The 16,583-nt window shown below is 39.6% G+C and overlaps 1 protein-coding gene across 14 annotated transcripts in view; it reads left to right on the top strand.

Moving 5' to 3' along the window:
• The window catches only part of grip2b (glutamate receptor interacting protein 2b), a 242,854-nt gene extending 233,242 nt beyond the window's left edge, over positions 1-9,612 (top strand). For all 14 annotated transcript variants that reach the window (XM_078947469.1, XM_078947472.1, XM_023955041.2 and 11 more), the window contains 5 exons: positions 183-297; positions 726-939; positions 1,041-1,249; positions 2,719-2,865; positions 5,477-9,612. In XM_078947469.1, the coding sequence (XP_078803595.1) occupies positions 183-297; positions 726-939; positions 1,041-1,249; positions 2,719-2,865; positions 5,477-5,635 (844 nt within the window). In that variant the 3' untranslated portion in view covers positions 5,636-9,612. The remainder of the gene's footprint in view (positions 1-182; positions 298-725; positions 940-1,040; positions 1,250-2,718; positions 2,866-5,476) is intronic.
• Positions 9,613-16,583: the final 6,971 nt, after the last annotated feature.

The raw sequence follows: 16,583 nt of genomic DNA, 5'->3' as shown, positions 1-16,583 counted from the left end.
TCTTCACTTAACTGCACAGATGCAGACAATCGATTGTTGAATGACTCGTTTAAAACTGCATCTCTGCTTTGAGAAGACAGGAACTTGTTGAATTTTGGGCACAAATACAGACATGTAAAAGTATAAAACAGAATAACGGACAAATGTGTCGCAGTTTGACAAATAACATTTGTGTGCAACAGGTTTATTGGACAGCAACCGGATGGTATTCTATTGGATCCAGACGACAGCTTCTGGTGTCAGGCTCTGGAGGACCTGGAGACATGTGGCCAGTCTGAGCTTCTCAGAGAGATAGAGGTCTGTTGACATATTCAAACTCATATCTAAATGAACATTCCCATAATTAACTCAAGGATGAATGCTGCCGTCAGAGGTCATGAGTAGAAATGTGTCATTCTTTTTTTTATAGTTCTCCAAAAATAACTTAAAACCATTTTGTTCTGTTGTCTGTTGTAACCCATAGCCCACCTAGACCAACCTTTTGCCCTCCCTCTAACATTGTTGAAGAATCCTACATGTATGAGAAAATGAGCTAAAGTGATCAGGAATTTTGTTGTTAAATTTTATGTTTAAGGTATGATTTTGAATATTAAACGGAGCTGTGTGAAACGGCACCTCCCGAAACATCATAACTGGTTGTGTGGCTGCACATTTAGCAAAATGGTTCATAAAAATGTGGGTGGGTGAGTCTGTGTGATTAAGTGTGCATTCATTTAATCGTACAGGCATCCATCATGACAGGAACAGCCATTAGTCTGGGTGTAGACGGCATCAGCAAACCTGCGGTGGAGCCCATTCTGAGCCACAGCCGGATGAGTCCGCTGAGGAGAAACTCTCTGCTTCATCAGGGAAACCTGCTGCACCAGAGCGTGCATCTCCATCAAGGTATCCACCTGCCAGAGGAATCCCACCTACACCAAGATCCCCACTTCCACCAAGGTTAGGCCCTCGTACGAGCATGGCTTACTGTTTCACTGAATGAGAAGGCAGAAGAGTCAAATGGGAGTGAAATCCTTTTTAAATCTGTGAACTCTTCCCAGACGCCCACCTACACGACGAGGTTCTTTTCAACCAGGAGGGACATCTGCACCCGGGGGCCCACATCCACGAAGAAAACCAGTCCCCTGTTCTGCACCATGAGCCCAAACCCAAAGCTTCCCTCAGAGTATCAGAGAGAACGTGGGAGTCTCGTCGGATCAAAGAAGAAATGCAGGGAATTCTCTCCCCAACGCCTCTGGAGCTGCACAAAGTGAGTTCAGAGCGGCTCCTGAAAACACTCGGAATGCAGCCTTTGTTCTGGGCAAAAGCTGCTTTTACCGTTAGAAGTGTGATGAGGGGGCTACAGCAAGGGTTTGCTTTAAAAGAAAACTGTGAAAACAAATCCAGTAAAACCCAAAAGTTTTTGGGGGGTTAATAAATGTGTGACAGCCTGTCAGAAGAACAGCATCAAGGTCTTTTCACACAAAGTACTAATTCATCCTAAAAAAAAGGTAATATTTCTGAAAAAAATAGCTTTTTTCTTGATTCAATGTTTGATCTACTGCACTGGGTTTGCACCTTTGCAGCTTTAGAAAACATTTTAACAGAATAAGATTAATGAAAATTGAACGCAATTGGTGTTGAAAATCATTCAAAAAGTGAAATCAAACAAATGTAAACTTGGGATTAACTATTTTTCTGATATGTACATCTTAAATCCTGTATAATTTACATATTTAACATTTCTAAACAGTACTCCTGATCAAATGTAATCTGATAGGGTGAGATATCTACTATTGGAATGAGTGCACGTAGTCAACAGGACCAACAACCAGCAGTTTCACCCTCAGTTGACTTATCCATACATCTTCACCATTGCCTTAGTCTTTCTTCTCTTTTTCTTTTGGGCTGTTTTCTTCAGGGGTCACTGCTGTGAATCAGCTTCCTCCATCTGACCTTGTCTTCTGTTTCCTCTACTCCAACACCAGCTTCCTTTATGTCTTCACTCACCGCATCCTTACACATCCTCTTTGGTCTTCCTCTGGGCTTCTTACCTGGCAGCTCTAGACCTCACATCCTTCTACCAAGATATTCATAGTCCTGCCTCCACCGCTCTAGCTTGTCATCCACCTGTTCCCTGCTCTCGCTAAAAATCCCAATATCGTCTGCAAACGTCATAGTCCATGGAGATTCCTCTCTAAACCCCTCCCTGAGCCCTGCCATCACCATGGCAAACAGATAGGGGCTTAGAGCTGATCCCTGATGTAACCTCACCTTCATCATTGCTCCTTAGTTTTATTTATGGTTTAATGAAGCCACATGTTTAAGTTACATGTTCTGCCCGGATCCATTCCACTCAGCATTTAAAAACTCAAATTTGAATAACAAAATTTCACATTTTTTAAAACAAATTATTGTTATTTTGCATAAAACTTTCAACCACCCCTACATCCTTTTTCTAAATTTAATGGTGCTTAGTCACAACATACCATTTACTCTAGGACTTTATTTGATTTAGCCTCACCTTGCACAAAAAAAAAAGTTATTTATTTAAATAATTCGAAATAAAGTCAGGCAAGAAGGGGTTGAATATGCCATTCCTTTAAATGCTGGAGGTTGGTTTCACAGTGGAGCGGTTTCCCACTGAATATCATCTTTAAAAGCTCAACTTTTCATCAAACTAAAATCCCATTCAACCTGATTGTGTCTTCATTTTCAACAGTTGTGTCCTTTTTTCAGGTAACTGTGATAAAGGACCCAGAGAGCGATGACTTTGGCTTCAGTGTTTCTGACGGCTTCTTAGAGAAAGGCGTTTATGTGAACATGGTCAGACCCGAGGGCCCTGCTGACAGAGCCGGGCTTCGATCTTTTGACAGAATTCTGCAGGTAAACAGACACACAAAATACGTTTTACTCCAAATTTACATAGAAGGAAGCTGTTGTAAACCTGTTTTTATGGTCTTGGGCCTTCTTATTTAAATGATATTCTTTTAAAATATGAGCCCTCGCGGACCTTGAGGTCTTCCGGTACTGGCCTCTTAGTTGTTCCCAAGGTGAGGACCAAAACTTATGGTGAGGCTTCGTTCTGCCATTATGGTCCTCGCCTGTGGAACGGCCTTCCGGAGAGCCTCAGGGCCGCAGAGACAGTAGAGGTTTTTAAGAAGAGGCTCAAGACCCACCTTTTTAATTTAGCTTTTAGTTGATTTTAACTGCTAATTTATTCTATTAGTTTTAGTATAGGCTATTTTATTTATGTATTTATTTTAATTTTATGCATCTTATTTTCAATTTTATGTTTTTTCTTTTTTATGTTTTTAATTTTAGCATCTTATGATTTTAGCCCCAGTGTTTCTTGAGGGGATCTTTTCCTCCAGGGATTGCCGGCTTGGTCAGCGGTTGTTGCTGCAGTTGTTGCCCTTGCTGGGGCGGCTGGGGTCTAATTTTACAGCTTTTGGCTGTGAGGGGGGCCCCGGTGTTGTTCCGGTCTGGGTGGGCACTGTGGCGATGTTCCGGTGGCCGGGCTGGCTCCTGGTATGAAAGGATTCCCAGATACTGTTTCCTCACAGCAGAGCTAAGCCATACTTGTTTATTTATTTATTTATTTATTTATTTATTTATTTATTTATTCTTTTACAGTTACATAGTCATATTTCATTGTACGTGGGAGCCATGGGTCATGTGGTTTAATGGAGGGGAGTGGGAAGGGTGAAGGGTGGGTTGGGGTTTTTATTGTAATGTTGTGTGTTTACTGTTTTTAGTGTTAAAGCGCTTCGAGCTGCACAAAGTGCATGAGAAGCGCTATTTTATAAATAAAGTTTGATTTGATTTGATTTGATCTGAAATATTTATTCACATACAAAACTTTATGGATAAATAGATTCTTCTTTTGTGTTTTTGCTTTCTGAATTTAATTTCATGTGTTTTAAGAGGTCTACAATAAATCTGCTTTTTTAAATTTATTTTATAAACAAATGTCTTTTTGTCCCCATTTAAATGTAATCTTTAGCAATGGTAGCAAGGTTTACTGAGTTAATTAAAACATAAAAATATTTGTGAAGAACTAAAGCCTCAAGAGTTCAGGCTACTAAAACAACAGCTAGATCTCTTTTTTTTTAAACTTCAACCAATCTATTTTCATTCAACTGCTTAGAGTGAAAAGCAAACCAAAATCTCCCAAACTTTCAGGGGATTTCATCTTTTTAGTTCTCCCCATTGATTGTATATGAGAACTGGACTGAGTGAACCCTCCCCCCTGGCGTTCCTAACAGGAAGTACCCTCAAGGCCTGTTCACACCGGGACGAATTTCGCCGGCGATTTTCGCCGACGTTTAACGCCTCGTGACTAAACAAAGGGCACCAATGAGAGTGTGCACACCAACGCGAAAAAACGCCAGGCGTTAAAGCGTCAAAAAAACGCCTCGGGTTCGTTTTTTTTTTTCGACGCGTCGCGTCGAAATCTACTCGACCAATGAGAATGGCGCTTTTGCTCACGTGTCTGGAGCTTCTGAAGTTACAGTAAAACACAACTTGGGGGCGCTCAAACACAAAACTGCCTTGCTGAGCACACATACCAGCGAAGAAGATAGACGCCAAGTAGCGTCTACACTGCCGCAAAGAAATAATGACGGACATTCTAAAATATCCCCGAACCAAGCACCAGTTGGAGCTACTGGTGCTTGAAATATTCATGTTTTCTTTGTTTGATTCTGACAAGCGTGTAAATACTTGCTCTCTTCTTCTGAGTGAAAAGCGACTTTCAGAAGCGTAAAGTTGCGCAGCGCCACCTTGTGTACAGGAGTATTTCTGTTTTACATTAAGCGCCATCTAATGTCAGGGAATGAAATTGCATGTTCACTCCACTCATCGTCAGCGAAAATCGCCTGGGTGTGAACACAAAAAACGTGGCGAAAAACGCTGGCGAATAACGCCTGGCGAATATTCGTCCCGGTGTGTACGGGCCTTCAGGCTGCAAGACGGCAAAATCCTATAGACTTCTACTGAGAAACAGCTATTTCTCAGTCATTCTATTCCTCAGTTTAACTATTCTTGCTCTGCTACATTTTCTTAACCTGGTCTTGTTGATCCTAAATGTTTCCATGATATTTTTCTGTTGTGGAAGTTATTCAAATTATAAACTGGCCAATCAGATGCATCAATAAAAGAATGGGGTCTCACATAAAAGGTTTGAAACATTTAACTGACAGATTCTCTTGGAACCGTTTTTAAATAGTAGGGGTGTGGTCTTCCAAAAAATCTCACTTGTGATTGGTGAGAGTGGTTGCCATAGAAAAGTTGACCCGCAGACAGGCGATATCCAACCCTAAGGGTAATCGTAACTAAGGCTTAAGACAGAGGCCCTGTTGGCTCAGAACTGCCCACCCTGGAGCAAAGTTCCTTACTATTTGTAAGTGTTTTTCTTATTGATGTTAAGAATGAATGATAACCACCCTACGTTAAATTGATAATGTTTGCAGCAACCATCGCTATCTGTCTTCAGGTGAATCACGTGAGAACGAGAGACTTTGACTGCTGTCTGGCTGTGCCGCTCATCACGGAGGCCGGAGACAGACTGGAGCTGGTCATCAGCCGGAACCCTCTAGCCCACGATGACCCGGAAAACAACAACAACACTTTGGATCACCCTCTGGATCTGTGACGCACACAGACACGGACAAATAGCCACACACTTGCGCTGCCTTCGCTTAGGCATGAAACATGGTTAATAATTGACTACAAACAAACAAACAATCCATCTGGTCCAAGAATATACAAACAGGTTTGCAATAATTCTTACTGTACAGGGACTCCTTCTAGAATCCAGATGTACACTTTTGCATGCAATCGCCCATTTCCATCAAGATGTACTGTCGTGGAGTAGCTTTTCTTTAGAAATAATACATCACTGAGGGGGGAAAAAATAACAAAGCTGTTCTAGCAGAAGGTTTGCTCCCAAAAAAATCATCATGAGCTTGCATGATGTTTTGGGAGCTATATAACCAATTTTGACAAAATGGAAAAGAATTCTCTGGGTTTCTTCATTTTACAAGAATCTACTGTGCTGTTGACAATTGGGTAATCTGCCTTACACAATCCAGTAGATGTTTGTAAGACTTGTAGGTATGTAAAATGGAAAAGGACTACTTCAGTACGTAGGTGCCATTTGTCTTTTTAGAAGATGCAGAAGACAAATTATTATAGGGAAAGGTTGTATTGACATCTATAATGCTGGTGGTTCTGCTCACAGAGGCTGTGAGGATAACAAGGCAGTAACACCTCTGCATTTCTCAGCGTTACCATAGCAACCCTGAAATCGTAAGTATTTGTGCGATCAGCAAAAATCACAACAAAGCAATTAAAATTGCATTTTCAATGTTAATTTCATTTTCTACACAAGGAGTGGGTAGATGTTAACGTTGAAGGTGCCATTCAGAAAACTGTTGCCGACAAGAACACATCTATCTGCAGCAATAAAGTTGTTGCCAAGAGTTTCTGTGCCAAATACTAAAAAGCTGATATAAATTGGTCACATGTAAGAATGTCAATTGCAATGCTGCTTGCAGCTTTAATTATCGTGCCTATTTACTTTAAACATCATATTTCACTGAGGGTTACTTTGAACAGTCTAAAAGAACAATTTCCAAGGTTCTCAGTTTCCTCGTGGGAATGTCAGGGTCTTAGTAGCTGTGTTAGTCTGAGGAAACGTCCCAGTTAATGTACTTAGTAAAATGTGTGTCTTACCCTCATACAGTTGTGTAGTTTTCAGGGATCTGACCAGAATAAGAGCCCGACATTCCACTAAAACATTTGTAGAAAGGTCTTCAAGTGTCAGCTGAATTTAAACACATATTTTTCACATTTTGGTTGTAAGACATTCATAAAATACCAGTTCAGCTGCATCTGAATGACGGTTGCTTTTAGCTGTACTTCCGTGCTTTTGATCGACCTAACATTGAAAGCTAACACCCCTGATGTGCAAATCGCATTCGGTGTAATATCAGCCCTGAGGGGGGGTCATTTTGAAATGATTTAACTACATTTTTATCCATATATGCCACTGACAAAAAAAATATCTAAATCTAACTGCAGACAAGATACCACCAGAGGCGGAAAACTTACAACTTACCCTTTATATTTATGTTTTTAAACTTTGTTCATCTCCTCGTCCTAAAGTTGCAGAGTGTCATAATAACTAGATTCAGTACTTAAGTCTTCATAAAGTTTATTAGCAAGGCCATTCAGAAACAATAGACTGATGGATGGATAGATGGACACACAGCTGTTTTGCCAGTCAAAGAAATTACTCTTGAAGTAGTCTCTTTTAAACTAAATCCAGCTGCTGTCTAAACTGTAGCATGTTTTAAAAGTTTCTGACAATCCTGCCAAGAACTCTTTGCTCCAGAATTGGAAGGATTAGGTGAACGGGCAGTTTGTGCCTCATTCCCTCTCTGTCTCTGAATTTGGCAACGTGTTGCGAGTGCAACAAAGGGCTAGTGTTCAAAGATCACAAGGTAACAGTGGTCTGAGGTGTTTCTTTGTACAAATGTTGAGCACAAGAGACACACAAAACAAATACAGAGCTATGGTCTCACCTTCAGAAGAAAACAAGCACTGGATATAGAAAAATAGTTATTCAGCTTTTCGAAAATTCTTTTGAACTTATTTAAGTACACTTTTTTGTTTTACCTCCATGCTTTGGGAGTTTCCAATCTTGAAAACAAATTTCAAATAAACAACATTGGTCAATTTTTTACACTTCATATGACTTTTGAGCAATGTGGTTATAGAATACATCAAAAAGCATGTTTGTCTCTGAGAGATTTCAGTATTTTTCTCAGCATTTTACTGTGATTTTTTCTCTGAAAGAGCTGGTTGTTGTAAAGGAACGTTGGTTTACAGGGCTGAGGGGTGTTTGCTCTCCCTTCTTAAACGTATCCAGGACAAGAGAATCATAAGCTCAGCATATTATGAGGGGGGATTTTTATCCAAGAACTTCATATGAAGTAACAAGCACACTGTTGAATACCATGCACTGTAAGTATTTTTCATTGACAGTTGTACAAATGTACTGAGTCTGAGTGATTTTATTATGCAATTGAGTGTAAAAAAAAAAGAAGATTTTTTTAAGGTAAAAAAAAAATGAAGATAAAGGCCTTCAAACATTTTATTTTGTGTATTTGTATGTGCTAGGTGTGGGTGGGTGAGTGAACTCAGCCGAACTCCCAATGCAATTCTGGATTAGTGTATAGCTCAATGTAGAAAAATCTAGAAAAAGTGACAAATAAAGTATTGAAGATTGATATTTATATTTTAAAATGGATAGGTTTTTGTTATTTTTAAACAGGTGATCAACAACATCTGTTGCCCAAGACTACTAACAACACCAACTGGTTCAAATGTTTTCCCTTTAATTTGAGTAAACTAAACCATAAATGTCTACAAAAATGTAGTTCATAACTAGATGCGATATGATGTGCTTTTAGATATCTGCTAGTCTTGCCTGTTTAAACACATCAGCTATCAGCATCAGATGCTAAACTGATTGTTTCATGTTTAGAGAGGCTTGACCTCATTTTATGAAAAATCTGGCAAAAAACCAACCCTTTTCATTGTCCCCTGTCTTCTACATTTTTGTCTATTTGGTGAAGAACCTTAAATGCTACCACTTTTCATAAACTGATTTCAAAATATGTGTTTGTTGGTGTGCACGAGGTTCAAAAAATTGCTCGAGCTCAGCAGCTCCTTAGCCATGGAGAAGCAGAGCGCGCAAGAAACTGGTGGATGCCAAAGGTTTCTGTTTGAACCATTGTTTTGTATCTCCTCCACTTAGCGTTTGATGGGACCAGGCTTTCCACGTGCAATAAGTTTCTCCTCATAATGGCGTTGATGGCGCTTTGAGGTCATTGATTGGTCAGGAGATTCAAGTTAGAGAACTTAAAAATTTTAAATTATTAAAGTTTCTTTACTTTAAAGGTGCACCTGCATCTGGTCTCCTAAATATTCTTTATTTACCTTTTCAATTTGCTAATCGACCAGTTAAGTCAACTTTCAGTCATGCTTGTAAGTAACACAAGTCTTTAATCTGGGTTTTTCAGTGATGGAACAACTGCAAAATAAAAAAAAGGATTAGTAGTTATTTGACCAAATTCCCAAATATTTATCAACTTCTTTTTTACTATCCCAGAAAAAATGTGATGATCAGAGCTTCCAGCCAGTTCTAACTGCGACTGCACATGGTAATTATTTTCACATCTTTCATTATTATGGCAGATAGATTGATAACTCTGCATAATGCCTGGGATTTCTATGTTTGTTCTTGTTTTTAAAATGTAGATATGAACATGTCGGTCCCTCAAGGGATTTCAGTTTGGGCTGTTAATAGTAAATGTTGCTGGTGCGTCCTTTTTTGTGTGTAAAACTATATTCCATGTAATATAGTATTTTTCTATGAAAATATTACTCTTATTGAACAAGGGGAAAAAAAACATGTGTAAGATAAAATTTAAAATGTATGACTTTGTTGTTGTCATCTTGCCCCACCCCCATCTATTTTCTATGGAACAAAAATGTACTATACTCGTTACAAATGAAAAAGACTACAAGCAAGAAAAATAAAATCTCTTATTTTTTGTGTGAGTATTGTGATTTTAGATTTTTTACAATAACTATGGATGGATGGATGGATGGATGGTTTCTTTTTTCTTGGTACGGGCCCCTGCAGCAGAATAGAATACTAGAACCATAGTTTTGGGTAGGGCTGCTCGATATGAGGAAAACTTGCTATATGCTATATTGGTGATTAATATTATGATAACGATATAATTTGCGGTATATAAACAAAGAGCAAAGCAACCAAAAACATCATTCCCATTTCATTGCAACAGTTTAAAAATTAAACTCCAAATGACCCTCGTCCACATAGTAGGCAAACATCTAACATAATAGGGCCCCATCCGATTGGTCAAACACATAAAGGGATTTTTTTGATTCGTTAAATGCGTCAAGTTGCCATAAGATTGTTTTCAGCACATGTAACCCTTGTGCTATCCTAGGCACTTTAGCATTGGGAGTTGGGTCATCTAGACCCACTAGACGGTGCTCTGAACCTCTTTTCTTCAATGATTTGTGATCTTCACCGAGCCGGTTTAGCTCGTGGTGGTTTGCGGCGCCTTCCGTCCGTGAAACCTGGGTTCGACTCCGGGCTGCTCCCTGTTCCCTTCTCTACTTCTGTGCTGGTCCCAAGCCCGGTTGCTTTGAGAAGGTTGCGTCAGGACGGGCATCCGGCGTAAAACATTGCCAAGTTCACCATGCGACTTGTTCGCTGTGGCAACGCCTGATGGGAAAAGCCGAAAGAGGAAGAAAAAGAAGATTTGTGATCTTCAATGGTGTCCATGGATTACATGAAGTCCTCTTCACCTTTATCCACCTTTGTCATGGTAGGGAGAAAACGTCAATGTAAGTGTGGGGTCATCTAAGAAAGCACAAGGGTTAAGCTAACCATTTATTGCAATTTTCGCTGTCTTTTGCGATATGAATATTGCACAGCTTGACATTGCAATAACGATAAATTTGCGGAATATTGGGCAGGCCTAGCCTTGGGAAAAATTGTCAATCTTTTTAACCCTTGTGCTATCTTAGATGACCCCACCCTTACATTGATGTGTTATTCCTACCATGACAAAGGTGGATAAAGGTGGAAAGATTTCATGTAATCCATGGACACCAGTGAGGTTCACAAATCATTGAAGAAAAAAGGTTCAGAGCACTGTCTAGTGGGTCTAGATGACCCAACTCCCAATGTTAAAGTGCCTAGGATAGCACAAGGGTTAAAGTTAGCAGTTCACACTGGACAAATAGGGAAGGGCTTCTTCTTATTCTTTCTCTACTGTTTACTAGCGCTTGTTTGCCACTTAAAGTTGGAAAAGGCTCTGTGCAAATTGTTGAAAGCCTCGCGATTTGGGCACAAAACGGAAATGGTTTGGGCTTTTTTATACCAACGTTTTTGCAATGTCGTACATGGATAACCAGCATGCCAGGATAGTGGCTTTGGTCTATCTTTATTTGAAAAACAAACACAGAAGTCATCAGGCTCACCGCCATGTCTGGGTTCACCAGATAAATCAAGTCTTTGTCTGTGTCTGCGCACCACATCCGTCCCTCCACAACACACGCTTTACACAAAAAGCCGGGGAACCAAAAACTGGTCCCGGTTTCAAAATATAGTAAAACATCTGTTATACTCGCAAGATAAAACTTTATAAGACTTCATTTCATATTTGGGTAACGTGCCCACGCAAAAACACACGTTGCCATGGCAGATAACACCATCATGGACGACAAAGATTTAATTGTGGAGGTTCAAAAACATAACATCATTTATGACACAAAACATGTATTTAAAAAAAAACTCAGTTAGGAAGGAGAGGGCATGGGGTTTGATCCTATAAGTTTTGGATAAGCGAAGACAGCTGGAAGAACTACTTGACACAGGAGTGATAGGACAAACCAGTTCTCCGGGACCCAGGGGGACAAGCCAGAGACACAACAGAGTAGATGTAAATCCATTTTTCCTCATTCCAAGGCCTGCTTTTGATGCTGTCTGGTTACTATGGTGATGTGGGAGAAACCCATTCTGTTTTGCTTTACTAAAAACAATATAAAACCAATAACCCTTGTGCTATCCTAGGCACTTTAACATTGGGAGTTGGGTCATCTAGACCCACTAGACAGTGCTCTGAACCTTTTTTCTTCAATGATTTGTGAACCTCACTGGTGTCCATGGATTACATGAAATCTTTCCACCTTTATCCACCTTTGTCATGGTAGGGAGAACACGTCAATGTAAGGGTGGGGTCATCTAAGATAGCACAAGGGTTAAAGCTGTGTGCTTGACTCAAAAAACTGAAATTCTCTCTGATCCCCCATTAGGAAATAGAGCTGGTTGCTCTCCATCTTTATTTAATAAAACTAACCTTTTATGATCACCAAATGGAATGTTTCTTACCTATTTTTGTCAGCCGTTGGACAAATCAGAACACACTTGAGGGAAAAAACATGTTTGCTTATTTCCTAAACAAAGACCTGAAGTTCTACACAAACTGAAACACAAAGCTTTTTCAACGAAAATTGAAAATCTGTGGCATTGCAATTTTCTGACTACGTTGCAATGTTGGTATCAAAAAGGTGGAAGTACAATCATTTAAGCGCTTCACCATTTTACAGAGGCAGTTGTGCGGTGCAGATGGTTTCTGATGGTGCATGAGTGTTTTAATTACCTCCCTCAGGCATGAGACAGTGACCACACTGACATCCATGAATTATGCATCATCCGTAAGCAAGTCTGAAGTAAAGATGGATTCCATAAAACATATCCTCAGAAAATTCTTACCTGCTCATAATGTGGCTTTTATTTGTTGGGTGTAAAAAAAAATGTTCAAGAGCTATTAGGACATTTATGGCTTTTGTTATATAAATCACTAACTAAGGGGTTATGAATCTTCTGACAAACCAGAGGTATGTCTGAATAAACCCCTTTTGTAATCTAGGCCATTTGAATCATGTTTGAAATCTTTTGGGTTGGACCGGACGGAAAAGGAAAGTAGGGAAGAAGATAGAGGGATGTTAGAGAGGGGGGATAGAAGGGTGATTATAGAAAGGGGGGGGTAAAACCATGAAGCAGCATAAAGCAACACACACACACTCAAATGTGCCAGCAGGACGGCCACGGGGGCCCCCAAAGCCAGAGAGCAGGAGGCATCCCCCTGGGAGGGCTCTGGTCAGGCTTGTTTTGACCTATTGTAATTATTATATTTTCGGTTTTCCAGCCCTGTCGGTATTTACTGTATTCATTGATTAACAAAAACAATTACAACAAACAAAAATGTTCGGTCAGCTGTAATTCTGTCAAATAAAATTATGAGCTGCTCTTTGAATTAATAAATGCCTTTGTCTTTTGGCTTGCTTGCTTTTCTATGGTGGGCTGTAGCATCTAACATGGTGAAGAAGCTCGTGTTTGTTCTCATGGTTCTAAAAATAACAATAAAGGTTTCTGGCAATTTTGAATCACATTCTTTAGCATCAATTCCCAAGATGAGAAAAAGGATTAAAAAAAAATTAGAGTTATCTGCAACTTGGTTCAGACTTTTATTATTTCAAAAAGCATTGCTTTCCGTTTGGTTTTTAGAAAAAAAGAAAACATGTCTGACAGAAAGAGCTATGAAGGGGGAAATTCCAGTCTGGGAAAATTAACTGTGTTCAATACCCAGCCTCTTTTAATTAGCAGTATGTCTGAGTCATTCCCCCCCTTTGCTGTGAAACGGATGTTTGGGTCATAATATTCCACAAACCAGTGCAGATTCTAGCAGGGGCTCAGAGCTGCTTACTGTCATTTTGGAAAAAAGAAATTTGGCCCTGAAGGGACTTTAGTACATCATCTGGAACATATTGGCTTTGTTAGGTTGTTCTTATGCATAAATATACCACTGTGTTACATTTATACTTTTTGGAAAATACATATTTTACATTTTTTTCTGAAAATAGAGAACTTCAGTGAATGTTGACAAATGCTAAACATGTAACACTTGTGCTAATTTCATGATTAAGGCTAGTTTACTGCACTTAACCTTCACTCATTCATTGAAAAGTATGATATTCACAAGCTTATCTTTTTCGCCACCTCAAAATATCAGTCGAGATGTCACAACATTTTTCTTTTTTTCAGTTTTCCCAAAGCGGCCTTGCTAATATGGTAGTGTTATGGTTAAGCAAGTCTGCCCAGCTGCTGGCACATACCGTTACAGTCAGTAAAAAAACTTTTGAGGGCAAGAACCCTTTATCTCTTGTGCTATCTTAGATGACCCCACCCTTACACTGACGTGTTCTCCCTACCATTACAAAGGTGGATAAAGGTGTAAAGATTTCATGTAATCCATGGACTCCAGTGAAGATCACAAATCATTGAAGAAAAAAGGTTCAGAGCACTGTCTAGTGGGTCTAGATGACCCAACTCCCAATGTTAAAGTGCCTAGGATAGCACAAGGGTTAATGAATCCAACAAAGCATGCTATCAGTTGCTTTTAACTCAGCCAAAATTCCATTACAGGTGAGTAAATTTCCCCTTTTTCGTGCCCTTCCCTTGCAGTCAGTTCCCGCAGCACCCATTAGGGTGGATCTTTATTGCTCCTGAGTGGATTTTTAACCCTTGTGCTATCCTGGGCACTTTAACATTGGGAGTTGGGTCATCTAGACCCACTAGACAGTGCTCTGAACCTTTTTTCGTCAATGATTTGTGATCTTCTATGGTGTCCATAGATTACATGAAATCTTTCCACCTTTATCCACCTTTGTCATGGTAGGAATAACACATCAATGTAAGGGTGGGGTCATCTAAGATAGCACAAGGGTTAAACTGGCTTTGCTGAACCAAAACAAGAGTTTACCGTCAATCCACCTCTATTCATAATTGTCTAATTGACTGATAGACATACACTGATTAGTTAAAAAAAAATAATAATAACAGGCTATGCAGCTACTGGACCAAAACGCTCATGAAAACAATGAATCAAAAAACAGTGTGGGAACTGAAGTAATAGCAAGTGCTTATGATGGAAACATCTTTTAAAATTAAACCCTTTGTCACATGTCCCCTTACAGGGGTGTACCTGTAATACAGGTGCTGCAGGCTTTTGCGTTATCCAGGCCCGTGGAGGGTCGTACAGAGAAGCGACCGCATCTTAACCGGACTGCAGGTGTGTCTTGCAGTTCCCTTGACACTGGTGCGGCCACCAAAGGACCATTGCTGTGTCGTGTATCGGGAAGAATTGTCGCATGCACTTATGATACACGAGTGACAATGCATATGGTGCCCTTACAGCACACTCCGGTAGGTGCCGGCACTGACTCCTTTTGTATAACATCGTGCAAATGCTGCATACACGGCTGTGCAGGTGATATGGAATTGGCCGTAAAACGCCTGTCGCATGCCGACAAAAACTATGCTCCGATTGTCTAATTTCCTCATTTCTAACAGTCAGACTGCAAGCATGCAGAGTGCAAATGGGACGCAATAAGCATGCACTTATCACTTGGAAAGGGTTTGGGGTGAGTGGAAAAAATAAAAAAGATTCCTATGATGCGGCTGCGTCTCACCTACTTCACCTTTACTTAACGGTTAAGTTAAATAAAGGTTAGATATTAGGTTAAGTCTTAACCAATGTGTTGTCTACATGTTTGCAAAAACCGCTGGCTCGCAGCGTGCCTCGCTCTCAGGGCTCACTGAGCGGTCTACAATCTTGATATTGCGTGCCCCGTACAGGTTTGCCCATTTTTTGCCCACAGACAGAATAACACATCTGGCTTACAGAGACACCACAGACCATATGGTTAAATGTTCCATTTTGCCACGTTTAAGATTCTATGAATTGCTGAATATTGTAGTTTTGTAATTCATCAGCTACATTGATAAAATAAAACCTTTTTTTTTTTTTTTTTAATCTTAAAATGATCCCCCTGGGCTCCTGCCCTGTCAATCATGTTGCTCCCATCAACTGTCTCAAGTGGTTTTGGGGCCACAAAGCTCGTAACCCTTGTGCTATCTTAGATGACCCCACCCTTATGTTGATGTGTTTCCCTACCATGACAAAGGTGGAAAGATTTCATGTAATCCATGGACACCAGTGAAGATCACAAATCATTGAAAAAAAAAAAGGTTCAACGCACTGTCTAGTGGGTCTAGATGACCCAACTCCCAATGTTAAAGTGCCTAGGATAGCACAAGGGTTAAATTTTGAATAAAGTATGACAAAAAAAGATTGTGGAGATCTCTGGAGAGGGAAGTTCTACATAAAGATGGTGAATAACTCCAAAATCAGTGAAATGTGGTTTCATGTTAAAAAAAGCTTCATCTTCTATGACAATTTCCCATAAAACCCCCAATATTAAGCTCAAAAATCATATTTTCAGATCAGTTGGATAGATGAACTCAAAATACTTGTTAATGGACTCAAACAGTTTATCAAATGTGTTGGGTATTTAGATATCTTTAGCATTACACATTTGTCCGTAACACGGTAACCGGTAATAATATATTGAATCCAATATTAATTTTTATTAAATATTTCAAAATTAACTGAACTTAAGCTTGCCAATTACCAGTAATTTATTTAGCACATTAAGGGTGTTTACTATAGAAGCATATCAAGAAATAATACTGATACGAGTTTTTGCTTTAAATGAAATGTACCCCTGATTATAGAATGACCCATACACAGATGGTTTCATCCATTATGCTACATTCAAACCAGGCTAGGAAACGCGAGTTTGAGCAAACACTTCCAGTAATAATCTATGTAAACACAAGCATATGTGCGATTTGAGCTTCTGCATTCACACATCGCTTCGAGGTTTTTAAGTCTACTTGCAGGCTCTACGTACAAATCGCACAACAACTGAATAACAGTTAAATCAGTTGAACTTTGTCAAATCAGGGGCTCGAGTTATGTAGTGATGTGGAAAAAAGTATTTTTCAATCAACAAAAGTGCCAACCAATTGAAAATCAATAATGAGGAGGAAATGAATAATTCCGGTTTGTGTCCGGCTGGAATTATAT

The sequence above is a fragment of the Oryzias latipes genome, chromosome 5 (assembly GCF_053564925.1).
Source record: "Oryzias latipes strain Hd-rR chromosome 5, Olatipes_Hd-rR_3.1".
NCBI classification, from domain to species: Eukaryota; Metazoa; Chordata; class Actinopteri; order Beloniformes; family Adrianichthyidae; genus Oryzias; species Oryzias latipes.
The sequence above is the reverse complement of the archived record's forward strand: the minus strand, read 5'-3'. Positions and strand labels throughout refer to the sequence as shown.